At 29.7% G+C, this 27,563-nt stretch overlaps 3 protein-coding genes across 9 annotated transcripts; 2 read left to right on the forward strand and 1 right to left on the reverse strand.

Annotated features, from left to right (window-relative positions):
- The first annotated feature begins 1,199 nt into the window (after window positions 1-1,199).
- Window positions 1,200-7,409, forward strand: LOC106762565 (vacuolar protein sorting-associated protein 26A). The gene is made up of 12 exons (XM_014646552.2): window positions 1,200-1,477; window positions 1,696-1,749; window positions 1,902-1,976; window positions 2,196-2,270; window positions 2,400-2,472; window positions 3,335-3,379; window positions 3,533-3,644; window positions 3,779-3,845; window positions 4,054-4,098; window positions 4,903-4,958; window positions 5,671-5,846; window positions 6,813-7,409. The coding sequence occupies exons 2-12, from the start codon at window positions 1,747-1,749 to the stop codon at window positions 6,992-6,994; spliced, it is 909 nt and encodes a 302-aa protein (XP_014502038.1). The 5' UTR covers window positions 1,200-1,477; window positions 1,696-1,746; the 3' UTR covers window positions 6,995-7,409.
- A 2,448-nt stretch (window positions 7,410-9,857) lies between these two features.
- Window positions 9,858-15,152, reverse strand: LOC106759977 (transcription factor MYB33). Of its 7 annotated transcripts, none has more exons than XM_022781496.1 (5): window positions 15,020-15,152; window positions 14,772-14,802; window positions 13,455-13,819; window positions 11,250-12,243; window positions 9,858-10,892 (listed from the first exon to the last, which is right to left on the reverse strand). In XM_022781496.1, the coding sequence occupies exons 3-5, from the start codon at window positions 13,800-13,802 to the stop codon at window positions 10,702-10,704; spliced, it is 1,533 nt and encodes a 510-aa protein (XP_022637217.1). In that variant the 5' UTR covers window positions 13,803-13,819; window positions 14,772-14,802; window positions 15,020-15,152; the 3' UTR covers window positions 9,858-10,701. The 7 variants fall into 7 exon arrangements, with proteins under 7 accessions (XP_022637217.1, XP_014498876.1, XP_014498879.1 ...); XM_014643390.2 differs by having other exon boundaries at window positions 14,667-14,802; XM_014643393.2 differs by lacking the exon at window positions 14,772-14,802.
- A 5,754-nt stretch (window positions 15,153-20,906) lies between these two features.
- LOC106762719 (protein NCA1) lies at window positions 20,907-26,997 on the forward strand. Its single transcript, XM_014646761.2, has 8 exons — window positions 20,907-21,059; window positions 21,922-22,206; window positions 22,292-22,520; window positions 22,830-22,975; window positions 24,667-24,754; window positions 24,856-25,002; window positions 25,373-25,522; window positions 26,483-26,997. Exons 2-8 carry the CDS (start codon window positions 21,935-21,937, stop codon window positions 26,552-26,554), a joined length of 1,104 nt encoding a protein of 367 aa, XP_014502247.1. The 5' UTR covers window positions 20,907-21,059; window positions 21,922-21,934; the 3' UTR covers window positions 26,555-26,997.
- The last annotated feature ends 566 nt before the right edge of the window (window positions 26,998-27,563 follow it).

The raw sequence follows: 27,563 nt of genomic DNA on the forward strand, positions 1-27,563 counted from the left end.
AGTGAAAGTATGTATTGTAGATCCAACAATGCAAAGTAGCAAAAGAAAGAAAAAAAAAAATTGTTGATTATATATATATATATATATATATATATATAAGCTGTCAATCTCCAACCGTAAAAATCATTGATTTGTAAGAGTTTATCCTCTTCAAAGTATCCAAATTGTATTAACTTATAACATTTTCATCTCCTCTCATATTAATGATTTCTTTTTAGTTGAAACTATGTTTGAAAAAAATTCTCCGATTTAATGGTCTTCTTTAGAATGTTCATCGTCGTTAGATGAGTGTTATACATTTAAGCATAAAATATATCATTGAAAATTTCTATTTATATAAAGCAAATAAAATGAAATAATAAATATGAATTTTATGATAACTCTTTTTATATTTAAATATATTAAAATTTATTCTAAAAAAATAATTTAAATAAGATAATATAAACTAAGCAACAAAAGTTAAAAGAAAAAAAATGTAAAAACAAAAACACTTTTAAAGAAGAAAGAAGAGAAATCTTCTTATCTTGATCATTTAGAAGTGAAATAAACATTCTAATAAATAACCGCAAGAAATTTTTTTTAATATTCAATTGTATTTATAATGGATTATAATCAAAATAAATGTTTATTTAAGTAATTTTAATAAAACGCAATTTTAAATTAACTAAAATTTAAAGAAAAGTTGTTTATATAAGAGATGAAACAAGAAACGTAATAGAAAATAATTACATTTTTTAATATTTATCCAAGCACCTTTGTTTTTCAGAGTTTTCTTTTACAAAAGATTATTTTTTTTCAATACTACTCAAATGAATTAAAAAGAAAAACTTTTCTACATGCTCCAACACATGAAATGTCGCAGCAAATTTTGTCTTTTATACAAACAAAAATATTTATATATATATATATATATATATATATATATATATATATATATATATATATATATATATAGAAAAATTCAAAAAATAGTAATAATAAAATGTTATTTTTATGTAAAAAAATATTTTCATTGTATTCGTCTGGTCATCCAAAATCATCATGTGATTTGGTGAGAAAAATTGATTTATTATTATAAATTAGATCTCTCTTATTATTTTAGGCAAAATTATATAAATTTTATTTTGTAAATTTTCGAAATTAATATTATACTTTTTTATTATAAAAAAACATACGACTTATTTTGGCCATGTTGTCCAAATGGTACAGAGCAGAGGTGAATGGGAGAAAGAAAAGGCAACGCAACACAATACAAGACACAGCCTCAGTGAAACGACAATGCGTTTTGGTTTTGGAAACGCAGAAGAATAAGAAGACGCGATTCTGCTACTTCTGCTACCTCTCTCGTTTCACTGTTAGGGCTCACGGAGTTTCTGATTCACTTTCAAATTATGCGTTTCGTTACCAAATCAAACCAAGTGGCAGATAATCGCAACTCCACCGTTTCCTTTTGTTGATCCGTGGGATAGCGCACACGGTACCTCTTCAATTTCATTAGATTTCGGGTTTCGGGTTTTGAGAGGGGGATAGCGGTAGAACTAGACAATTTAGGTGAAAAGGGGTTTTGAGTGTGATCATGGACGCCCAATTGGACTTTGACTCAATTTGATTTGGTTTTGGGGTGAAGATCTGTGAATCAGGAGCATTTTTTTTTGGGTGTGAATGGTTTTAAATTAATAGATTTGTGCTTCACAGGTGTTGGTGTGTGCACTGAGGTATAAAGAAGAATACTGAATTTTGAGCACCATGGTGAGTTTTGTTTCCTTGGGGTTTATGTTTTGGTTATGATCCTGATGGTTATTGTTCTAACCTTGGTTCACTTGATTTGCTGATGGTGATGACTCTTTATGCTTATTTTTGGGGAACCAAAATGAAAAAAAAAAAAATATGCATGTATGTAGAATTACTTGCTTGGAGCTTTCAAGCCTGCGTGTAATGTCTTGATCTCGTTTAACGATGGGAAGAACCGGAAGCAGGTAAGCAACCGTTTTTATTTTGTTTTTATGAGTAGTGGTATACTTCACATTGTGGCAATTTCATTTTGTAATAATGTTGTTAAAGGCAAAGGTTGATGCTTGTGATAGTTGAAGATGGTGGGAGAGGAATTGTGATCTTTCAATAGCTTTGGCTTTCCTTGTTCATTGTAGTGTCTTATATGCTAGTTTTGGTTGATTTTCTCTTCGTGGGTATTTCAGGTTCCCTTTAAAAAGGAAAATGGTCAAATGGTTACAGTCCCACTTTTCCAAAGTCAAGAAAACATTGCTGGGAAGGTATTTTATTTGATGTTCATAATATTGGACCATTAAGTTTAAGTTTAAACACATGCTGTTTTTCAATAACCTATTATATATTGTCTACCTCACTGCGTTGAATACTATTTTATTTGCTGCCATTTTTAGATAACTGTAGAACCAATGCAAGGGAAGAAGATTGATCACAATGGTATAAAAGTTGAGCTCCTTGGACAGATAGGTTCGTACTTGACTAATCTCTCCGATTCTTCAACGAGTTATATGTCTTGAAAATCTCAACGGAATAAAACAAAATGAAGAAGTAGAATGAATTGGTGTTTACAAATCTTTTGCCAGTATCTAAGTGATGAAACTGATAATGATAGCAAAATTCTGTTGTACTTTGTGGACTTATGATGCACTTGCATAAAGGAATTTACCTTGTCAGTTACCATCAAGGTATATGATTTTCCATTTCCCCTAAAATAAAATTTTCATTATCTACTATCTTTGTCCTTTTGTATCACATGTATTGAATGTTCAATTACGATTATAACTCCTAGGGATGCTACATTGTCACATTTGCATCACATTGTAAGATAGATGTGTGATTTTCTCTATGTAATTCACCTTCATACCTTTAAGGAGTCTGGAATCATTTAAAAATCAATCTGGCATTGACGATGCATGAATTTTATTCATTATTTTCTTATAATCTTAGGCAACATAAATGAATTATTATACAGAACACTTTCAGTCCTAAAGATGCACAGCGGAAAGATGAATTTCCTAATTGAAGTTTTTCATTTCAGTTTTATGAAAATAGTTTATGGAACTTATTTTCTTTGGATTTTTATCCACCCGTTATTCTCTTGAGCATCTGCACCTGAAACTGTTGTAATCGTCCTGACATTGATAATCTTATTTCAAATTTGTGCACTTGGAGATTATTTTTACAATGATGTACGTAACTGTTAAATTTTTTGCTGGTAATGGCTGGCAAAGAAGAAATTATCCATTCATCGTTATTTCTTTGGGAATAATTTTTGTTGTGACCGTTATCTTACTAACAAATTCATTTTCAATTTTGTTTCATTGTGCAGAGATGTATTTTGACAGAGGAAATTTTTATGACTTTACTTCCCTTGGTAATCAGCTGTTTTCTGCCATTTCCATTCTTAAACTTAAATATTCTACCTGGTTGTAGTCAGCCTTTCATTTAGTACAACTAATGGAGTGACCCATGCGATGCTTAGTTATACTATTGTTAAATAACATATGTTCTTTTTACTGTTTTGCAGTACGAGAGCTAGATGTTCCTGGAGAAATTTACGAGAGGAAAACATATGCATTTGAGTTTTCTACTGTTGAAATGCCATATGAAACTTATAATGGGGTGAATGTGAGGCTTAGGTAAGATACCTTGTAGATCCATGGACTTCTCAGTTTGCTTTTTGTTTATAGTCTGAAATATTTATTTTCCTATAAGGGTATGGGATGCATGAATATGATATTTTGTTATGCTTTTATGCATTTTCAACTTCCAGGTATGTCTTGAAAGTGACCATTAATCGGGGCTATGCTGGAAGCATAATAGAATACCAGGATTTTGTGGTATGTTCTCTTTGAGTAAATAGAATTTCTGATTTGTGATCTCTGATATCAAATTTATTGTTTTATCAAATCATTACATGCATGCACAAGATTGTGGTGGATGTAGTTGTAGAAGTATATAATTCACTTGAGTATGTCTAAAAAAAATAAGTTTGTATATGTGAATATATTTTCTTTGTTAACTTGTATTTTTTTCTTCATCTGTCAGGTTCGGAACTATTCTCCACCTCCAGAAATTAACAATAGCATCAAGGTGAGCATAATGATGTGGTGATTAAATTTTAATTGTCTAGCACATATCCGTTGCTACAAACTGTGATATTCATTTTCACAATTTTCAATCAATCAAAACCAATAATGACTCAGGAACAATGATAAAGTGAAGTCATGAAATCAATGTCTACCATTGTCTTTGAATTACCTGTCGCCAAAGTATCTGCTGGTGCATGTAGTTATTGTGATAGCTCTGTTAGTTGAGGGGCCTTAGTTCATCAGTAAGGGTTGAATTAGTCAGTTAGTGGATTACTTATAGAAACTGGATCATAAAATCAAAAAGGAAAAGAACACTCAAACAAAGAAACTAAAGAGTTTGTATGGAAGTTTCAAAAGTTTACAGATATACCATACTGCTGGCATTTTGAGGGTTCAGAACACCTCCCACTAATCACTAATTTTTCTGACACATTCAAGACCTGAAAACGCACCTATATACAACAACAAACTTAAGTACTAACAGATTTACAGCTGTTTGAATTAAAACAGTTAGGTGTATTTTCCTTTTCCCTTCTTTCATCTTTCATAGACCTTTGTAATAGGAGCTCATACCCTGACAGTTACTTAGTCAGTCACGAGGCTGATGTTATATAGAAATAGGAAGAGGGGTTCAGAGGGGAGTCATTTACTGTCTGTTCTATGTTCTTGATTCTGAAAACACATCGGTGCCTGTATTGGGAATAAGGGTTCTTAATAAAATCTATTCCTTGTGTGCTTTACCTCAACTTTGTTATTGGCTACTTCCATTTCTTAATTGTATTTCATGGTATTATACCTTATACAGATGGAGGTTGGAATTGAAGATTGTCTACACATTGAATTTGAATACAATAAAAGCAAGTAAGCTGAAAATTTAATTGGCTATTTGACTGGAATTGTGTTTGTTTATCTTAATTATGTACCAACCTGTATCTTGTGGAGTTTCCGTTCATAGCTTGCAGTATGAAATATATGCATTACGTTATCTTTTTCTTTTAGACCTATGGATTTGTTTTTTTGTTTACACGAAGCCTATGGATTATAATAGAAACAACTGGACAATTTAACAGTTATCTGCGCCAAAGATTTTTTTGTCAAAAATTTACACTGCATCTAGGAAGGAAAAATACGATACGGACACAAGGGGACAACAAATTTTACAAATTATAGGACACAACATGACTATAATATAATATTTAAAATTCATTTAAAGTAGACATTTTAATCAAAGGATTGAGTTTAAATTTTAACAATTTTGTAACTTATAGCAGTCACGATGAAATACTACATCTATCTAATTATTGTAGTATTCCAATCTATGTTGGCATAAAAGTTTGAAATCTATAGGAAAATAAAGTGTAAAAATGCAGTTAAGATTTTGAAATGTTTACGTTGGTACATGTCCATCACGGCTATGACATGACATGGCTACTATTTAGAAATGTCTGTGCATCTTAGTACTGTATGCTGCATTGAGCTTTTGTGCATGTTTGAAGAGAAGATACTTTTCTCATCTAATGTGTACTTTATTGGGGAGCCTTGCAAATACTTATTCGTATGAACTGCTCTTCAGGTATCATCTGAAAGATGTCATCATTGGTAAGATATACTTTTTACTTGTCAGAATCAAGATAAAAAACATGGATCTCGAGATTAGGCGTCGAGAATCCACAGGGTCAGGGACCAACACCCATGTTGAGACAGAAACATTGGCTAAATTTGAGTTGATGGATGGTGCTCCTGTTAGAGGTTGGTTAGCCTTGAAATTGGATTACATCTTTTGTACTTTCTATTTACAAATTAATCTGGATAACATAAAAATAGTTTAGACATCTCATCTAGGTTTTCATATACTTTCACCGGTAAACCAACTCCCCCCTTTTGTATTAACTGAACTTTAAAATAAAAAAAATCTTATTAAGCATAATATCTCATTTATGCATACATATTCATAAATCTTTTTTAATTCACTCTTTTACCAGAGGTGAAAATGTATTTTACTGGTTTTGTATTCATAACTTATGATTGCTATCAGCAAAACATTAGTTAAGGCGACAATTTTCTGCCACATAGATGTTGATTTTAATGACATAAAACTTATCGTTTTTTGGAGTAAATATAAAGATAAATTACGTTTCTCTTGTAGATTGGTAAACTAAAGTTCTTTCTTTATTTTAAAACTCAAATAATTATTAATTATTGATATTTGAGAAAGATATGAATGTTTTAGGTGATGTTTCCAAAGCTATGCCATGGATGTTCTGAAATTAATAATAAAGCTTTTAATAATGTCTTTAGAAGACTTTGGTCGTATCAATGTTAATATTAGTTTGTTAAAATCGGTTAAATTTGTACTCATTTCATTTCTCCACGACGGAGGCTAGTCTAATTTACACATCTGCAGGGAAGAGAGTGTATCAAAATATAAAAGCCTGTCAAACTTTATGTAAACTGGTCTCAAGCCAAAGATAAAAGAAGATTGTCTCAAGTAATTGATAGACAACTACAATTTTGTCAAATCTTTTTTGCCAAAGTATTAATAACAATTTAAAGCCCTAAAATAATATCAAGGCCCTAGAATAATATATTTGTAAAAACGTGTTAATGTTTTTGTACTTCATCTCGTAGACTGATTAAAACTGAAAACAATAAACAGATGTTGACTTCACCCTTGTGAAATACATTTCACCTTTATGTGTGTGATTGTATTGACAGGTGAATCAATTCCGATCAGACTGTTCCTCAGTCCTTATGAGCTGACACCAACTCATCGCAACATTAATAACAAATTCAGTGTGAAGTACTTTTTAAATCTTGTGTTGGTTGATGAAGAGGACAGGCGATATTTCAAGCAGCAAGAAATCACAATGTATAGGCTGGAAGAAGAAGCTTCTTGATTACATGTCATAAAGGGAATGCGCATTAGGTATGTAACAAATAATAAAGATTGTGATGGACATTGAGAGCTCTTACATATGGAAGTAGTCACGTGAATCCTGTTTCTTAAGTGGTAAAATGGCTTGGTATTCTAGCATGCTTGAAATTCATCACTTTCAAACATGTACATTGACTGATCTCTCATTGATGTCTTTATAGTTCTGTAATTTTTAAACATGTCATCGGAGGAAGCATCTTTAGAAATGTATTGGGTCAGTGATACCAATGTGAAAGTGGGTTCTTTGTATACGTGTGATTCCTGTAGTACTTTGTCTTTTTGTTTTTAACTTTTGCATTGTTTACCTCATGAACATAATGATACCCTTTTTGAATTCTTTTGAAGAGACAGAATCTGATGCAGGACTTTGGTTTATCTGTCTTTGAGTTGCCATCTTCTATTTTGTTAAATTTATTTTAGTAACCATACTTTGCACCCAATGCATTTTGTCTTTTTTAGTAAATTATAATAATCACGTCTGAAGTTTGCTTGAAATTATAGTTTAGAGTATATTTACTTTGATCTTGAAAAAAAAATATTTTTAGCTTCAATTCTATTTCAAGCATATTATCTTCAACTCAATTTTAACCAAATTATTTCTGAATTAGCCATTTTCATCATATCCATGATCAGAGTATCTCAAACTCAATATTCATCAAAGAATGGGTTATCTACTTGTGACCATTCTAAATTACAATAAAACGATAATGGGTTATCTACTTCTTAACTTTAACTATGATTACAGCCTGAGATATTTTGTTTATTAGATATACTGATGTCTCTTCAAATGACATAAATTTTTGTACAACTATATTTGGCTATGTGAATAAAATAAATAAGTTAAAAAAATATATTAAAAATTCAAGAAATGAAAAGGAGAAGTTGACTTGTGTTTCTAAAAGTTAACTTATTTCTCTCCTCTCCTTTTTTTTTTTTCTTTCATTTTATCTTTAATTACACTGAATAGAATTTATGTTCTTTCTATTTCCTTACAATGTAATCAAATATATCATACATAATGTAGGAGAGCTTAAAACTGTCTACTATTTAACAAAATTGTAGCATTTTTAAAAACTAAATACTGAAATTAGTTCGTTTTTAAACATATTAGACACACAAATAGTGTTGAAGAAGTGTTTTGCTTTCAAATCTTATTATGTTTGTTATGGAGAGCTTAGAGCTTTAATTATTAAAGCGAATTGGGTAAAAAGATGAAAATGTATCATTACTAGAAGGAGATAATAACAAAAATATGATTTATCAATTATTAAAATTAAAAGATATAGTAATTCAAGATTTTTAGTTGTTTAAAAATGTATTTATAAATTTAATTTGTATATTAATTTATTGAAACTTAATTAATCAATATTTATAAATTTTATTATTTTCAAGCTTTCAAATCTTGTTTTTTTTAATCATTTTCGTTAATATAAATAATTGAGTTTCTTTCAGCTCAATTTATATTTCTAGTAATACTTTAGATTTATGAAAACTTGTAATTATTACTTTATTAACGGTTTGTAAATAAATTAATCTATAATTATTATTTTTTTAAAATTATGTTTTATACTAAATCATTTATAACTATATTTTGATTTTAAGATTATGCCATCTGAAATTTTTTAAATCAAGATATGTCTAATTATATAATTTGGAATTTAGATTATAGTGTTTTAAAATATAGTTTTGGATTGACTATAAAAGATTAGTGATTTAAAACATAAGATTTCGAATTGACTATGGAGCATTATCAATTTTAGATTATACATTAATAATTTAGAATATGTAGTTTTGAAATGATTATGAAATATTATGTTTTTTTAATAATATAAAAGATACTCATGGATGAATTTTAGATTTTGTTTTTTTCCAATTTTCAGAGAGTGAGCGAATTAGCTTTTAAATAAAAGGTCACTTTTATGTCAAGAAAACCACCATTATCTTTAATGTTTTATTGGATTTCTAAGATTTGATGAAAGATTTTTTTTATTAAATTTCGAGATTTCAAAATTTAATAAAAAAATTTCAAAAATTTTATAATTTTGAAATTTAATATAAAAAATCTAAAATCCATTAATAAAATATAATATTTAAGAGAACCAATAAACACATTAGTGAAATGAATGTTACTAATAATTTAAATGGGTTACAGAATAAATTGATTTTAAAAGGTAGATGTATCATGAAAACTTAGACCTATTGTAAAAACTTTCTGAAAAAATATAAATGTAAATGAATTTGGAACACTTGTTTTAAAATGGACATCACAAAACACTTATTCCAATCAATAACACCATTATATCTAATTTGTCAACAAAGAACCAAACTGCAACCAGCAAGGTGTTTCTGGTTAATTTATTCAGAGGTGAACATCTTTTCTAAGGCTCAAATACGTCCAACCGACAATGACACGCATATGACATGTATCGGTAAGTGTCTAATTTGAAACACATTTTGTTTGTCTCTAACATGATTTTAACATGATTCTAACACAATGTCACCGAGAACAAATACAATCATTTTCTAAAATCTTATAAACTTATAAACCCTTATTATATAAGTTTCTATTATGATTATAAAAATAAGGAAAAAATCATATATCATTACTACTTTTCACTTTTTGATATTAGATAAAAGGATTTGATGGTTTTTTATTAGGTGACAAATATATTTTACATTATTTGACTAATCTTGTACATAGATGATTTTGAGTATATAAATATTGGTTTTAAATTAAATAATTCATAAATAGATTTGTATCTCACGTCCTAGATTTTGGAACTTAACTGACAAAATACTAAGCTTCTAACCTAAGTCTTGGTGGCATTTAAGGCTGAAAAACTGTGGTTAAGTTTGCAGTTAGACCAAAATTAAAAGATTTAAAGAGTTTATTATGGGATAGGACAGTTTTTCGAAGGTTAGAAGTGATTTAGAATAGGTTCTTGGTGAGTTCGGAAGAGAATTTTGGTGATACAAGAGGTTGGGGGAGATGATGTTCTGGGTTGATTTTCTAGGTTTGGTGAACTCTTTGTTGGGGTTTGTTGCGCATTAGGGAAGAGATTGAACTTGGTTTACTAAATGGTGATAATGAAACGCTAAAGGCAGTGAACAAACCGATGGCCTAAGTTTTGTTTGGGGAACCATGGTGTGATTGGAATGTGGGAGGTTGATTAACATTTCTAAAACAGTGAGAACAATTCTTCCCTGGTTAATATCCTATATTTAAGTAAACCGAGCCTATCTTTATACTTTCTAAAATATCAAAAGCTACCAAACCTTCATACAGAACCAAAAAGAAAATGCAAGACAATTGTCATTTCATGACCTAAACGTTGTCAAAAGTTTCAAGTGCAGTGTTATTGCACAAATTATTCAAAACCCTGCAAAAACAATTTGTCTTGAAGTGGTTAAAGACGGTGTGCAATAAATGTAACAAAGAAACAAGTTTCTCTACCTAGGATAACATAGATCACATCCATATACACTCTCACAATGGTAGATGTTACACATATTAACCAAACATAACCAAACATAAATGAATACTAGAAAGTTTGAATCAGTTCTGAATTAATAGCAGACAATTGCAAAAAGAGTAGTCTTAATCCACACGAAAGAAACAATATCCTGTACTTGAACTTAAAATATGAGTTCCATTAGTCACCCACATGCTTACTGTCTTGTGAAATTATCACTAGCATCAATCATGTCAGCTTGGTTCATGCTATTGTTCTCAGAATACAGTTCGTGCCAATCTGAGGCTAACAAGACATCTGGCCAAGTGAGATTCAACATAGACATGGATTGATTTTCAATCTTAGGGGCCGAAACCTGATCAACTGACTGCAATTTCACATTGTTGCCTGCAAGAGTTTTCTAATAAAATCTCAACTTCCCAATATATTTGTTGCAACTAACAAACTTAGCACATGAATGAAGGAAAAAACTCATGGAGTTTATTTTCATCAAGATTCATAATCAATTTCTAATGAGACAACTTTAGAGGAAATAAAAATTTTTACTAAATTTATTTAAGACAAGTCAACATTTTTATGATCCAGAATGTGCATGACATGACATAATTAAGCTTTGTTAAGTAAAATAGGTAATCTTACTTTTAAATCAGTTTTGCAGTGTCAAAGATATATGTGGATGTGTGCAGAAAATAATGAATGCTTTCCAAATATCATCCTTATCATACCACATTAGAAGGTACTAACCACTAAAGGTCTGAAAAGGTTCCCACCCATCCCATGGCTTTCCGTTGGTGCCAACAACAGGATGCTCATTCAGGATTGAAGTTGCACCAAAGGGAGATACAGGGTCAGCATAATCCTCCCACTCTGTCTCGTACATATTCAAAGCTGAACTCTCAGCTCCATCAACGGGAGTTGCAATGGATGAATTTGAACTCTCAGGCCAATTATTATTTGAATAACCAAGAGTCTTCGCCTGCTGATAAAGAAATTCATTAAGGAAGCGACTGAGTGATGAAGAAGAACCTGAGTCTAGTGCATAAGGTGGTTGAGGAGAATGGATGAAAACATCAGTAGAATCATTCAATGGAGGCGGGGTAGAGGTACCCCAGCTACCAAATTCAGTTTCTGGATATTGGAGTGAAGGGAGCTCTGACTTCACAGCCTCAGAAGCCAGCTTAGAAGTAGAGTAATTGTCATTCGATACTGAATGGCTGTAACAGATTGAGCCATATGAGGAGGCACCATGATCAAGGGGAGAATGCAATCCAAATGATTCTGCAATCCTATCAGAAGTATTATCCTTAAAGTTGTCAAATGGATAAAACCCATTACTGTTCAATTCATTGGAACCAACAAATGAGACGGATGACTCTTGAAGATGATCATGGTTAGGTAATGTCGATGGCAGGAAATTACAGTATGAAGGAGAACCAAGAACATTTGGCAGAATGCTATTAGCAGAAATATCAGGAAGCTGAGGCACAAAAGGTAAGATTCCCTGATTTTCCTTCAGACTGTCATATATTGCATCATGCATCTCGTAATTGCTTTTCTCCATGAAATCCTGGTGGCCTCCATCTCCATCGCTGATTTCAGCAGTACCTTGGTCATGCTTATTATCTTGAAATCCTTGCAGTACTACTTCCGGAGGATAAAGTGGCAAGCCAGCCCGTTGACGCCTCTTCATCCGGGTGTTCCAGTAGTTTTTTATTTCGTTATCTGTACGACCAGGCAACTGAAAACAAAAGAAATCAATCATTCTAAATCACCATTGATAGAGAAAATGAATACATTATAATGATGACAGAAAAAGAAATTAAGTGTGCAGTGATTGCTAGCATACTCTTTTATTTATAAGGGGTAATTCCAGCTTCTAATTCTAACAAAAATATGTCCTCATTTGTTTTATTGCTCTCCTCTTTTTACTCATTAGCATTAATCTCTCCCACATCTTTTCTGTCACTAACTGATTTCTTTTTCTTTGGGTGGGTGGTGTCGGGTAGAAATACCAGTATTGTAATCTCCCTCTTCCACCCCTGGCAACAGCAGCATTGTGATCTTAAATAAAGACTCACTGATTACATATCCTTTTTAAAAGAGAGAATGATGGTTCTTTGGACACAATGAAAAGGTGGTTGAAGTTAGGAAGAAACTGAATTTTGCTGTCAATCTTTTGCGATATGCAAGGAAAGAAATACACAAGTTGGTTTGCAATAAATGCAATCTCAAAAACTCTGAATGTATTTTAAAACGGATGTAACTTTCATTTCCCCAGTTTGGCACATTACCATGTGCCATCTTTTATCAGACAGGAAACACGCACAAAAAAAAGAAAAAAAAAAGAGCATGACATAGGTTACCTTTTTCATAACAAGCGTAAGCAGTTTTCCTTTTCGTGCTATTTTCTAACTTTAATGGTCTAAAATTATGATTAAGATAAGAAAGTAATATGTTAGTCTATCTTCATATCTAAGAGAGAATTAAAAGTGATTTACAGACAGAAAAAAATTCAAATAGATGCTCAGAGACAAGTCTCATCAAGAACACAGTACCATAATACTGGTTACATTCCCAAAATAGACATGATGTCAAGAACAATCGAGAAAAAAGTTACAAGGCTCTATACTGTCAAAGATTTGTCACACTTAACTGTTGCAGTATTCAATGACAGTTATGCATAATGTTTTATGTTAAATTCAGAATATTATTAAATGGCAACTAAAGTGTATTATGCCACATTAGACTGTGTATTTATTGTTAAATGGCCTTGAAATGCATAAATCTAACAAGTTAGTTTCATATTGTAAGGGACAAGTCCAATAAAAAAGAAGACATGGGCAAAAAGAATTCATACATTTAAAAAAAACAAAAAAAAGAGTGAAAGAAACAGCAAAAGTAAAACAAAATTAAATACGTAAGTCAACAAAAATTGTGCAGTCTGCTTACATGTGCCGCCATGCGTGCCCATTTGTTTCCCATTTTGGCATGGAGTTCAGCGATCGTCTGCTCCTCTTCTGCAGTAAATGCGCCTTTCTTTAAGTTTGGCCGTAGGTGATTGGCCCATCGCAATCTGCAGCTTTTTCCACAACGAGAAAGGCCTGAATACTTCTGAACAGCATTCCAATTCCCCTCTCCATGCGTATTGACATAGTCCACCAAAATAACATCTTCAGCAGCTGTCCATGGCCCTTTCTTCAGAACAGTACCTCCTCCAATACCACCGCCATTCAACCGTGACCCTGTCTGATTCTCACCATGCACATTGTCATCAATCTCATGTGTCATTTGACCCATCTCTTAAATAATACTCTCTGCAATGAGTTTGTGAATCACATATTAAAGTACTAGAAAATGAAAAACGGAAAAGTAAAAATAAATAAATAAATAAAAAATAAAAATTGGAGCTTTCCACTAAATTCCCTCTCATTGGATGTTACTTTTGTGTGGTGGACCACATTGTAATATTGCACATCAATACACAAGTAGAATGAAATTCGATGATCGAGACAATAAGGAAGAAAACCAGAAAATAACTTTATAAGGTGCCTCAGAAACAAACAGAGATACCATAATCCTTAAATGGTACGGGAAACAATCAAAACTAAAAGCACCATAAAATCCAAGGAGATCCTTTTATAAAATTGTAGATCACAGAGAACAAGTAAAGCATTACGCATATAAGTTTTAACAATACAAGTTTCTGCCTGAACACAAAACTATTGATGATCTTCTGTAAACCAGGAAACCAGACCCCAAAATAAAACCAAGTACAATTGCCACAGTTTCAAATCATATTCACCATTCTTACCCAAACAGAAAGTAAATACAAAGAGGAACATAAGTCTTTTTATCTTGGAGATGGCAAAACAAAAAATTTCACCAACAGACCATACCCACAATACAGAATTCAATATCCCCACAAGCCTGGTGCTGGTTACAGTAATATATAATTATTTCAAAAAAATAAAAAAAATAAAAAACATTATCAAAAGAGCAAATTTCACTTTCAACACTTCAACAAAATTAACAGCGACTTCACATCTTAACACGTCCAAATTTCTTTCAAAGGAAAGGAACTTATCAGTAAATAACAATAGGGATAATAATAATTATAATAATAATAATAATAAATAATCGTAATATTATTAATAATAATACCTAAACAGGACGTGAGAGTATTGAAGCTAAAACCTAAAACCCAAGGATTTTAGTTCAAATTCCCAATAAACATGAATCTTATTGTTGCTAGCAGAGAAGCTGAACCTGAGTTAAAAACTGAAGGAAAACCGCGTCCCTGAAATTCACAGATGAAAAGCAAAATAAAGAAATTTAAATAAACAACTAATAATTAGACCCAATAAAGTGAATTCCATGCCACATTTATACACAGAGCATAACGATGAATTGGTTTCGGAATTTCAATCTACCCAATCATAAAAATAATACAATTGAATTGAGAATTCAGATTCATAGAGAGAACGAAAAGAGAGAAATGGAAATGGGAGTACAACCGTTGTTGGAAGAGGATCAGAGCGCAGAGACAGAAGAACATGAGATGAAAACCTCAAACATTCGCAGTCTCATGCAGAGAGACAAAAAAAGGGTTAAAGAAAACAAAATTGAAGAGAGTGAGAGAAGAACTGAAGAAAAAACATGAAGTGAAGAGAGAAATATATATACATATATATATATATATATATATATTTCTAAGTTAAAACCTACAAAAATTAGTTTATGCATAAATAAACATTAATTTATACAAATTTATATCAATTTTTATGTTAAAATGTTTTTATATAAGCTTCTTCCAATATACCGTAATTCGCCTTAATTATAATCAAATAATATTGGCATGATTTTTTTAAGAAATAAACAAATTGTATAAATACACTTTTACTTATTTTAATAAAAAAATTATGGAGTTGACTTGAAGATTGTCAACTTTTACTATTTTTATATCAAACATTTTATATAATTATGTGAGCTTTAATGTTTGACTTGGTTATGTTATGTTTTTAATTTACTTTATTTATTATGTCATTTTAGGTTAACTACATAGAGTCACTTTTGACTATATAATAAAGGTTGACAAGAAAAGTTTTTTCACCAAAAAAGATATATAAAGTCTAAATATTTCTTCTTATAGAATATAATTTCACATAATAAAAGAATTTGAGAAGACTAAATTTAAGTTGTGTATGCATCTAATGTTTTTCTTTTATAGTTTGTCAAATATTCATATTTCATTCTTCAATCATTATACATCTTTTAAAGGGTTAAATATGTTTTTAGTCCCTATATTTTCGGACGATTTTGGTTTTAGTCCCTCTTTCAAACTAAGATACAATTTAGTCCTTCAACTTTATAAAACTCTGATTTTAGTCATTTTTACCAAATTTTAAAATTTTACAAATAAATTTTAAAAAAATTGGTAAAAAAGACTAAAACCAGAGTTTTCTAAAGTTGAAGGACTAAATTGTATCTTAGTTTGAAAGAATGACTAAAACCAAAATCGTCCCAAAGTATAGGGACTAAAAACATATTTAACCATTTTTTAAACTTTTGCATACCATATAATAATTTATCAAAATCACACACACACACACACACACACATATATATATATATATATATATATATATATATATATATATATATATATATATTATGTAAAACTCTTAAAATTAAACTGGTGTCTATTTATACGATTTTTTTTACACCTTAGTAACAATTTTACGATAAACAAAATCGTAAGATGATTTTAAACACTTTTTATATCAATTATATAATAATCAATATAAAAAGGTCATTCAATATCATTATAATACAACATATGAATTAATGATAAATAATACTTTTTATATCAATTAACATAAAAAAACTTATAAATATTATAAATTTTGTATTGTGTTATAATTATTAAATAATTGATATAAATTTTTATTATAAATTACTTTTTTTAATAGTATTAATTGAAGTTTTTTATAATGCATACACATAATTATGCATTTTAAACAATGCCAAACACACGCATAAATCATCTTATGATTCAATCAACACACCAACCATATATAAAATATCTTTCTCTTCTCAGTAAAATTAATTATTGGGATTATTATTATTAAACTTTTTGAAGAAATATAATAAGGAGATGAACATTAATTAATCATAGATAAGTTATAAATAAATTCATATAAGCTAGCAAAACACTATCTTTATCCTATATTTAAACAGAATAAGTTTATAAGTTATTTTATTTATATATCATTTATCTAACTCTAGGTGTAATACTTCCAAAACCACCTTAAATTACTATATCTTATGTGTAAATTTTTTATCTTATCGAACAATATATTCATAAATATACCTTTTTGCATTGATTATCAAGAGAAGATTAGTAATATACTGATCATTAAAATCTTTATCTCAAATTAATAGGAGAATTTGAAAATAAATAACTAGCATACAAATAATAATGAAATATAATTTGAGTTTAGATTATCTCTTTTGTGATGAGATGTGATTATACAAAAGTTTATAGTTTTTTTTTTCTCATGTATAAGATATTAAATCAGATATTTTCTTGTACTCCTACCATGTTATTATCTATATTATGAATCAATTTCTAAGTTTTATTCCGAAAGATCATTTTCGAACAATTATCACAATTGTTAATTCTTAAAAAATAAAATTCATTAATAATAATAAAAAAAAAATCGTTGATAATTTAAGTTTATTGATAAATTTATTAACATTTACGAAAGGATAAAAAATTTGTCAATAATTACCAAAATAAATATATTTAAAAAAATTGGTTTTATTTGTAAATTAATTTTAAATTATGGAATAATTTATTTTTTATATTTTTCTTAGACTTAAACAATATATTGTCAATCAGTGTATTATTAACACCCTAGTTTTACATGTCTAAAACAATTTTGGTGAGATCCATTCATCTTATATGTTTAAATAAATATTTAATTTTAAGAGTTAAATATGTTTTTACTCTTTATATTTTGGGATGATTTTGATTTTAGTCTCTCTTTCAAACTAAGGTACAATTTAGTTCTTCAACTTTAGAAAACTCTGGTTTTAATCATTTTTACTAATTTTTTTTAACTTTATTTGCGGTTTCAAACGCGTTTCTCAGTTAACATTGAAGCAAAAATATGTCAAACAGTGTAAACAATCCAAATGCTATAATGAAACATGCTTGAAATAGTAAATAAAGTTAAAAAATTTGATAAAAAAGACTAAAACCAGATTTTCTAAAGTTGAAAGACTAAATTGTACCTTAGTTTAAAAGAGAGACTAAAACCAAAATCACCCCAAAGTATAGGGAATAAAAACATATTTAACCATAATTTTAATGAATTAATGATTTCATCATGTAAGCATTTTGATGTAATAAAATATCATCTATTCTCATAGAAGTTAACAAAGTCTTTGCATAAGATTGTATAGTTTATATAACCAACATTTCAAGAGATATATGAAACACATAAAAGGAAAAAACAAAAAAAACTATAGCAAGATGTGTTATAACATTTAAGACGAGTTTAATTCTAAATATTCCTTATCAATGAATCTTACACGAATACATAATAAACATCAATTGATCATGTGTTTCTACTACTTGATTTAAAATTAAGATTTAACACTTTATTTATCTCTTAAACCCTTGTATACTTAGATAACAAGTGATTAATCCTTTATACTTTACATAGATGGTGTGATGCAAAATAAGAAATTAAAAAATAAAAAAAATTGTCAAAGTTAGTATTCACAAATTGGTTTTTCCAAAAATTCAATTTTTTTTTTAAATTTTCAAGTTACATTAAGATGTTCATTGTTTAAACTTTTTTAACTATCAAGAAAAGCAAGATTGAAGAAAGAATTTGCCTCTAATTTTCCTTTAAACAACTGAGCTTAGAAGATTTTCACTATATTGAAAAAGTTTACAGAATTACAAGCGTACTATAATAATTTTAAACCCTCTAAATGCAATGCTTCACACAATTATAGCCAGACTACCATCTACACAGGAAAACCAATATAAAAAATTGAAAAATACATAAAGTAAATAAAATAAATACACCTAAAAGTATAAATCTTAGAAGACATTCCTAATGCTAAACAAACAAGCTCTAAAATAAAAGAAAAATGATATTTTAACACTATTTTTTGACACTACACACGTGTTAAGATGTAGTTGGACGATTTCAAATTAAAAAAAAAAACTTTAGTTTTTCTCTTCCAAATATACTCTTATCTAAACTTTTTTAATTTGAAATCGTCCAACCATATTTTGACACATGTACAGTATCAAAATAGTGTTAAAATATCATTTTCCAAAAAGAAACGAAACCTATCTTGATTGATTCCTAATGTAGTAAAAAGAAACCCAACAATGCTTTGTCGAAGAATTCAAGAAGGTCTTTATCTCACAATATTAATTTTTTTTATATCAAAATTTATGTTTTCAGAATGCGTAGAAAACTGACTTTTAAAGATAAAATTGTTCATCAATAATATTAGTTAATTATGAAATTACCCTAATAGAGTAATGTTCTTTAATTTTGAAATCCTATAAATTTGTTTTGTTTTTATTTATTAGATTGATGAGCTAATCAATTAATATTATTTTTACATTTTGTCAAAACTTATCTTAATTATGTTGAAATTAATTCGATTTCATTAACATTTTGTTTGACTTACAACATTTTCTAAACTTAATTTACTTATCTAGACTTACTCAATGGATGTACACAAAAAACCATAAACTTGGAGTTCCACCCCTTCAACAAAAAAATTGTTTAAATTAGATAAAATATAATTATTTTATTTATTGTTAACAAAAATCTTTTTATTATTTTTGATATTATTTTTCTGTCCATCCATTTTTTTTATTATTTAGTATTATCATTGTAAGGACATGGAAAATGCTAAAGTGTATAAATAAATCAAAGGTGTAGAGGTTATGGTTTAAATGATACCTTGATAGAGGCTAATATACGAGTGTGATAAACATTGAAAGCAATGAATGTTAGCTGCAATTACATTGATGTTGTGTAATTGTAGAAAGCATACATTAACATACCAAAAAAAATTATTTTAACAACACTTTATTATAATGTATGTCAGTTTATGATTGGTTTGTTTCAAAATTTTTTAAACATAAATTTAAATAGATCAATAAAATGATGACACAGTCCTATTGTCAAAAAATTATTAAAAAAAATTGTCAAAATATCAAGCTCTTTAACTAATTACATGGAGTAGACAATATGTGTAATTATAGAAAGTGAATGATTAATATTGTAGCTAATTAATTATGGTCTCATAAATATATATTTTTACTCACTATATTTTCAAAAAATTCAATTTTTTAGCTACAAAATAATTTTGTTATTAATCGTAGCTAACAAATGAAACTTATATTTAATTTCCAAGCTATTCTCTCACAAATTTATATATCATATATGATTCTATTCCAAAAAATTCCCAAATTAGATTAAAAAAGAATAATCATTTTAAATTATTAAATTTACTTTTGGAGATAAATTATTATTTATATAAAAAACTAATTTTGTATAGTATCAAAAATGAAATTTAAAAAATAATTATAATTGTTTTGAATAAAATTTAAATGTTAAATTTAAATTATTTATTATAATGTATACTAAATATATAAGTATTACTTTTTTTACTTTTTATTTAAAACCACTAATGATATTATAATTATAGATTGAATATGTTTTTGTTTCTAAACTATCACATCTTTTCTTTTTCTCTTTCAAATTTTGATCTTTTGAGAATTCAGTTACTAATGGATTTAGTCACACACAAAATTTTCATGTAAAACGTCTACGTAAATTATGACCAAAGCATATTTAATTAGTTAACATTAACTATTTAAAAGATGATGTAAACATAAAAGAATTTTATTGATGTAATTAATGAATTTACAAATAAAATTAAAACTTTTTTTTAAAAAAAAAAAAACCTAGTTGATACATTATTTTCAAAATAAATATATGATAGAGTATTTTAAAAAGCAACTAAATAAGTGTTTACTTTATAATTAAAGAGTATAAATGCAAATTCTTCTTAATTTTTCTATTATGTTTTAGAAATCATTTAAACATGTGGGTATGTATTTAAATTTGATTGAACGAACACAAAACTTAGTTAAATTTAGGACCTTAATAATGTATGGTATATTATAAATTAACCCTTACATGAGAATAAATATAATTTTCAATTTAAGTCTTAACAAACATATTACAGGGGTAGAGATAAAAAATAAATTAATTAGTTAAAACGTAAATATGTGGTCACTTTAGAAATACACAACAAATTGGGGACCAAAAACCAAAATATAAAGTACAGGTTCTTTCAACTTCATCATCATCGTCATCCACATTTTCTCTGAGAACCATCGAACGATTCTCTGCCTCACACAAACAAAGACGAAGGAAGAAGAACACCATAGCAGCTGCAACGACGTCGTTCTTTGCAACATCCAGTTTCTTCGTTTCCCTGGATACTGTAATATTTTCATCCTTTTTAATTCTGCAAATTAAGGAAAGGGATTTTTTTTTTTTGATAAAAATTGAATCTTGTTTTTGATTCAATGTACCCAGTTGGGAAGTCGATGATTCTAAAATAATTGAGGCACAAGGGAGTGTGCAAATTTTAAAAGTTCATCTGTGATGCAACTTTCGCGTTATTGCTACTTCCTAGGTTTGAGGAACTCTTCCTTAGATGTTGTCTTTGCAGTAAAAAAGAGAGTTTAGATTGAATTATTAAGTTCACCGTGTAAATCATTGATAGGATTTAAATGTGTGTCTAACTGACGAGGATTGGTGCATTTGTTTTTTCCAATATGACTTTTGTTTTACATTTATTTTTTTATTCAAGGCTTCGATTGCTCAAAGAAAAATGGTGAAGAAACAGGGTCGACGGATTGTTAACGTTGTTTTTTTTTTATTATTATTATTTGAACTGCAGCTTTTATTGGGTTGAAGACCTTGCATATATAAGATACCTGTTATAAACTTGAGCAAAATCAACTATTGAACGAATCAATTATCTGGAAATTTTATATTTCTCTTAAACCAAATACTTTTGTTTTACTCTTTCTTTTCATTTGATCTATCTTATTTTTTACCTTTTTACCAAATGCACCAGAAGGAATCACAAGTGAAAAGTTTAATTGAAATGTGTAGAATTTAATGTAAACAATGCCTGTTCTGTGATTTCTTATAAAAAAAAGAAACTATTTATTGTTTCCTTAACTATTATTCTTAGGATAATGGTTGGGAAACCTGTTATATGTTTAGAAAGTTTTACTTAAAATAAATAGTAAAAGGATGATAACAATGCCTCTTTGTTTTTTATATTTTGGCAGGCTCTTGTTCTTGATGAATATGACACCAGTTTGCCCATTTGTCAAAGCTGCTCGCCCTGATGATAACAATGCTTCCAAAAAATCGGGTGAAAACTCTATGAAACATCAGGTTGAGTCTGAGAGTAAGGTGAAGAAAGAGCCTAATGACTCAGCTAGTGCGTCACCAAAGTGCCCTTTTGGATATGATTCACAATCGTTTAAGATTGGTCCTCTTAGCTGTACAGTGTGCCAGGCTCTTTTATTTGACACCAGCAAATGTGTGCCTTGTTCTCATGTTTTCTGCAAGTATGTACCTTGTCCAGTGTTTATATCTTGAGTCTATGATGAATTGCATACGCTCATCTCTTATATTCTACTTGTCTGAAACTAGATCATGCATATCCCGCTTTAAGGACTGTCCATTATGTGGGGCTGACATTGTAAAGATCGAGCCTGATGCTAATCTTCAAGGTGTAGTTGATCGCTTTATTGAAGGTCATGCTAGGATCAAAAGGTCTGTTAGTTCAGACAAAGGAGAAGAAGCTACAGAGAGTAAACAGGTCATCTATGAGGATGTTTCTTTGGAAAGAGGTTCTTTCTTAGTTCAACAAGCCATGAGGGTATGTATGGCCTTTACAAATATTAATGTTGGATCTTATTATATATGAACGATTAAATGGTGTAAGATCCTTGAAATTGCATGCCCTTAATTTAATTGGCGTTGATGCTAATAACTTTTGATAGATACTAAACTGTTATATATGATTGGATGTGTTGGAAAATATATTTATGTGGAAGAGACATTGGTGTCAATAGCTGTTTCTCTGGAGAACCTACTGCCTTTTGTTTTACTAAATTACGATTTAAACTTTGTTGAGTTTGTACTACCACTTGATAGTGAGTATTTTGCTATATTCAATGCAAAACAGGCATTCCGTGCTCAGAACTTAGAAAGTGCCAAATCAAGACTCAACCTCTGTGCTGAAGACATTCGTGATCAATTAGAACAAGTTGGTAACACTTCAGAGTTATGTTCCCAGCTTGGAGCAGTCTTGGGTATGCTTGGTGACTGCTGGTATGTGTTCTTGCTTTCTTTCCCTGCCACTCACAGAGCATCTGATTAATAAGTCTGTTACTCTTATTTCCTGTTCATGCATATATCTACATTATTTTTTTCAGTATTCTCATTACCACAATCTGCTATCTTGTATTTGTTAGTTTTAGTGTTTGTAGAATATTATTGTTACAGATGCTCAACTGATTAGATATTATCTGCGTAAATGATTTGTCTCACTATAATCCTTGAGAGGACTAATTTAATATGATTTTTGTAAATTTAAGGACCAAGTTGCACACAAAAATGATCTCAGAAAAGGCAAATGGACGATAATTCCTAGGATTGACTTGTCTATTTAAATTATTATAGAAGTAGATGCCAAATAAATATGCTTTTATCCAACAAGATGTTGGAGATTGTCATTTATGATATAGTTTATCTGATGGGTTTAACATATAATCAACAACACTCATGATCTTTATTTGAGTTGCTGAAGTGATCAAGAAAATTATGAGTCTAGGAATTTGGGCTTTAGGGTCTAACTCAACCTCTCAACCAGCTTGTATGGTAAATCAATTTTCATAAGCACTCTTGAGGCAACATCTTTGGTCAATATGGTATTTCAAGCTCCCGAGAATGGATGCTCCAGTGGCTGCTCACTGCAGTGTTTCACTCAACCTTTCTAGTCAGCTGCATCATAGGTAGCCCTTCCTTAGACATTCGCTACCAACTTTTATAAGCTGCATTTAAGGTGGACTAAAAGTGACATTGATTAAGGTAGCTTTCGAAAGTATATCCTCACACCCAAGGTTATGAGCTTGGAGCATGACAATGCAGGTGGTCCAACAATGGATCTAGGACAATCTCTAATACCATTTTAGGATTTGAGCTTAGGGACTGACTCTACTTCATGACTTGTACAGTAAGGATTTCCAAGCTTTATAAGCACTGTTTAGACCTTATCTATAGTGATGTAGAATTTCTATCCCTAAGAGTTGTTGTTTCAGTGGTTACACACTAAGTTGCTGCACTCAACCTTCCTGATCAATCTCTTTGTAGGTAGCTTTTTTCTGAGACGTTGACAACCAACTTTGGTAACCTGCAATTAAGGCAGGATTAGGGATGAAAACAGTCAAGGTGACTTTTTGATGATGACATCATGTCATGAGCTTCAGTTGAAACTCAATCAAAGTTCAGGAGATTAGTTAGAAATTGAAATTAGAAGATAAAATCACTGATATTATTTACACCCTTATGTTAAGACTTTAAATTAGTTTTATATCGCTAACATGTCCAATCCTCATGTTCAAAGCACATACATATTTTATGATGTGCTAAAATTCAACGTTCCTTGAAGATTAAGGGCTGCGAGAATAAATCTGAATACTTAATCACGGAGGTTATGATAGTATTGAGGACCAATCATCTTAACGGCAAGTTTAGTTTAGTATCTCTGATAGAAATCTATACTTATATCCTAGATCTGCAATTGAAATCAATGTGACATCATTTTGGTGTAAAAGAAACATAGTTTCTTACAAAATCTAATAATTATCTACAAAAACTTGAGGTTTTAATATGTGACTAATTATGACCTGTTTCTTCTCTAATAATATTTTTTATTCTATAACAAAATGGTGAAAGAATATTGTTCTGTGACATGTTTAATGGAGGCATATTGTGACCTACATACGTTCTTTCTTTTGCAGCCGAGCAATGGGTGATGCCAGTTCTGCAGTTTCTTATTTTGAAGAAAGCGTTCAGTTTCTGTCCAAGTTGCCAAAAGAAGATATGGAGGTCTTTTCATCTGAACATGGCTTTTTTCAAACTTCAACATAATACTTTTCTCGTTTGCTTGTTTGTTGTTAATTTAATTTTTTAATTTCCTTGTCCTACAGATTACACATACACTTTCTGTTTCACTTAACAAAATTGGAGATCTTAAATATTATGATGGAGATCTTCAAGCTGCAAGATCTTACTATTTTAAATCTTTGGATGTTCGCCGGGGTGTTGTCAACCAGAATTCTAAAGTTCCATCCCAGGTTGGATATTACTATCTAAATACAGTTTGTTTGAACTTTTGATTTTATTTTATGTAATCATTCAAGTTTCTTACTTTTCTTTGGGTCTGGTGCAAGCTTTACTATGTTGGTTTCTAGATTGAGGTGCAATGTCATAAGTTGACCAGCTAAGGCGATTTATTAAAAGTTTGGAGAAATATGGAAGAAATTGATGAAATTAAATCTCTCAGGCAAAATTCACCCTTTATGTTACCAGCTTTACAGTCTGCCATGAGTTTTTTTATGACTATTGATACTTTGCAGTTTTATTTTGATTTTCTTCTGAAACAACTGAACCGTAATTTTGATAATTAACTGGTTCTCTTTTTCATTGTTTTTATAAACTTTATAGGTTCTAGATGTTGCTGTTTCTCTTGCAAAAGTTGCGGATGTGGACAGAAATCTTGGGGAGGAAAAGTTAGCTAGTGATGGGTTTCAAGAAGCCATAGACTTACTGGAATCACTAACGTTGAAATCTGAAGCTAGTGGGCTTGAACAACGGGTAAGATGCTTAAACAAAGGAGACTGTATATATAAGTGATATAACAAATGATGGGACCATTTTTATTTCAATGACTGAAGCAAATATTGATCATAAACCATACTAGTGAAAGATTAGAAGTTAAATGAAGATTATATGTTCACTTAGAAAGGTAGCAGGACTTATATGTTAAAATCTTAACCATTCATGGGAGATGTAGGGGTTAAGATGAGCTTCTTCTCTCAAATTAAAAAGTTTTCTTATTTCATGTCTCTTATATAGGTGTTGTAGTTGACTTTATGATAATCCTGTAGATGTGTCAATTTAATTTTTTTTCTTTGTTCAAATATTCAACAACCATATATGAAAACAGGTCTGAAGTATAACTAGAATTAAACTTTTAGAATAGACTATTTACTTAGATGAGCTTAGTTCTAATACCATGTCAGATTTCATTTGAAAACTAACATTAAACGAAATAACAAGTATATATAAGTTGTTCTTAAGAGTTGAGACATAGAATGTGAAACTTCCCCACACTCCCTCCACATATACTTGTTAAACTAGCAAGCCAACTAGAATAGACAATTACTAAGATGAACTATAGATTCTGATTAGGTAGCTTGTTCCACATCGCTTATCTCAATTCTTGAAGTATGACTTGTATATATGTATATGTATATCAAGTTACTTAATGTCAATAGGTTTTAAGATAAATCGTACAAAGTTAACTAATAATTTTAGACAGCAGTTATTAGTTATAAATTACATTTGTTAAGGTATAGTTAATGATTTTTTAGTTGAAGTACATTGTAAGCTACATTGCCCTCTTTTTTTTCAATAATTCCTAGTTATAACTTTCCAGCATACTCCAAGTAAAAGGAGTATATATGAACACACACACACAAACAAATGTTTGTTTCATGCTGGATTTCCTTATCAAATCCTGCAATTAATTTCAATTTGAATGCTTCTGCACAGCGGCAATCTGTTCTAGACTTCCTCAGAGGCCAACTTCCAGATAAACAAGAACAAGCTGAGGCAACAGTCTGAGATAGATGGTCCACATGAAGAAAGGCAACATGAATTCAGATGCAAATAAATGTTTCTGTATGCCATGGGACAAGTTTGTAAAATAAGCTCAGCTTAACAAAGGCACTACAATTGGAGGAAGAGGAGATCTCAGAGTAATGAATGTTTTAGTCACTTCTGACACTGCAGTACCTTCCTATACCAAAGATTATGCAGCGATTCTGTCTGTGCTTTCTTATGCACCACTCTTATCTTTTTGTTTCCACCTCCTTCCTTGCTTATATCTTGGTGCATTGTGACAGTTGTACTGGGGTGTTCCTTGCATCATTGTAACTAGATATATAATAAACTGGAAACGAAGAAACATGTGTAGGTTGTGCATTTTGAGTCAGAACTTGATGAATACATTCCATACTGTGAAAAGTGAAATTTATAGAATATTTTTCATTACCATATTTCTTATACTTGATGGTGCCAAATACTCTTGTGCATTCTGATTTCATAATTCCATGCATTAGAATTTTCTTACAAGTAGTAAATAGAAGATCATTTATCTGGGTGGAGATACAAGTATAAAATTTACTATGAATTAAAAATAACTTGACCAATTTACCTTTTTTATAAATAGATCTTGAGCTTGTTTGAAGAGAAAAAATATGATTCAATTGAATTGATAGTAAACCAGTCCACAAGGGTATATACATAAACCAAAATATCTGCTCAGTATCATATAGTATAATAATTGTCATAATTACAACAATTGATTATATCTTTTGCAATTCAACAAAAGCTTTTCATAACTCAAGTTGGTGGATGAATTTTTGAGCTTATTATGTAAAATGGTGGAATCGTTATATGAGAAAACTTTTATAAACAAATTCGTTGACATCTTGACGGAACGTAAGATATGGTCATTATCCAATTTTTCTTTGACGAATTATTAGTTATCTTTATAGATTTTATAGTAAGACTTTATAAACAAATATTAATTGATGTCTTGATGGAATGTGGGAAGTAACGATAAGACCAT

The sequence above is a fragment of the Vigna radiata genome, chromosome 5 (assembly GCF_000741045.1).
Source record: "Vigna radiata var. radiata cultivar VC1973A chromosome 5, Vradiata_ver6, whole genome shotgun sequence".
Taxonomy (NCBI): Eukaryota; Viridiplantae; Streptophyta; class Magnoliopsida; order Fabales; family Fabaceae; genus Vigna; species Vigna radiata.

Excerpts from the sequence above, each read along its gene's own strand:
- LOC106762565 (XM_014646552.2), top strand. Across the intron at positions 2,271-2,399 it reads AAGAAAACATTGCTGGGAAG|ATAACTGTAGAACCAATGCA; the intron begins GTATTTTATTTG and ends TGCCATTTTTAG. Across the intron at positions 3,846-4,053 it reads TAGAATACCAGGATTTTGTG|GTTCGGAACTATTCTCCACC; the intron begins GTATGTTCTCTT and ends TTCATCTGTCAG.
- LOC106759977 (XM_014643393.2), bottom strand. The coding sequence starts at position 13,802 with ATGGGTCAAATGACACATGAGATTGATGACAATGTGCATGGTGAGAAT. Across the intron at positions 12,244-13,454 it reads GGGCACGCATGGCGGCACAT|TTGCCTGGTCGTACAGATAA; the intron begins GTAAGCAGACTG and ends TTTTGTTTTCAG. Across the intron at positions 10,893-11,249 it reads ACCTTTTCAGACCTTTAGTG|GCAACAATGTGAAATTGCAG; the intron begins GTTAGTACCTTC and ends AAACTCTTGCAG.
- LOC106762719 (XM_014646761.2), top strand. The coding sequence starts at position 21,935 with ATGAATATGACACCAGTTTGCCCATTTGTCAAAGCTGCTCGCCCTGAT. Across the intron at positions 24,755-24,855 it reads TGCCAAAAGAAGATATGGAG|ATTACACATACACTTTCTGT; the intron begins GTCTTTTCATCT and ends CTTGTCCTACAG. Across the intron at positions 25,523-26,482 it reads CTAGTGGGCTTGAACAACGG|CGGCAATCTGTTCTAGACTT; the intron begins GTAAGATGCTTA and ends GCTTCTGCACAG.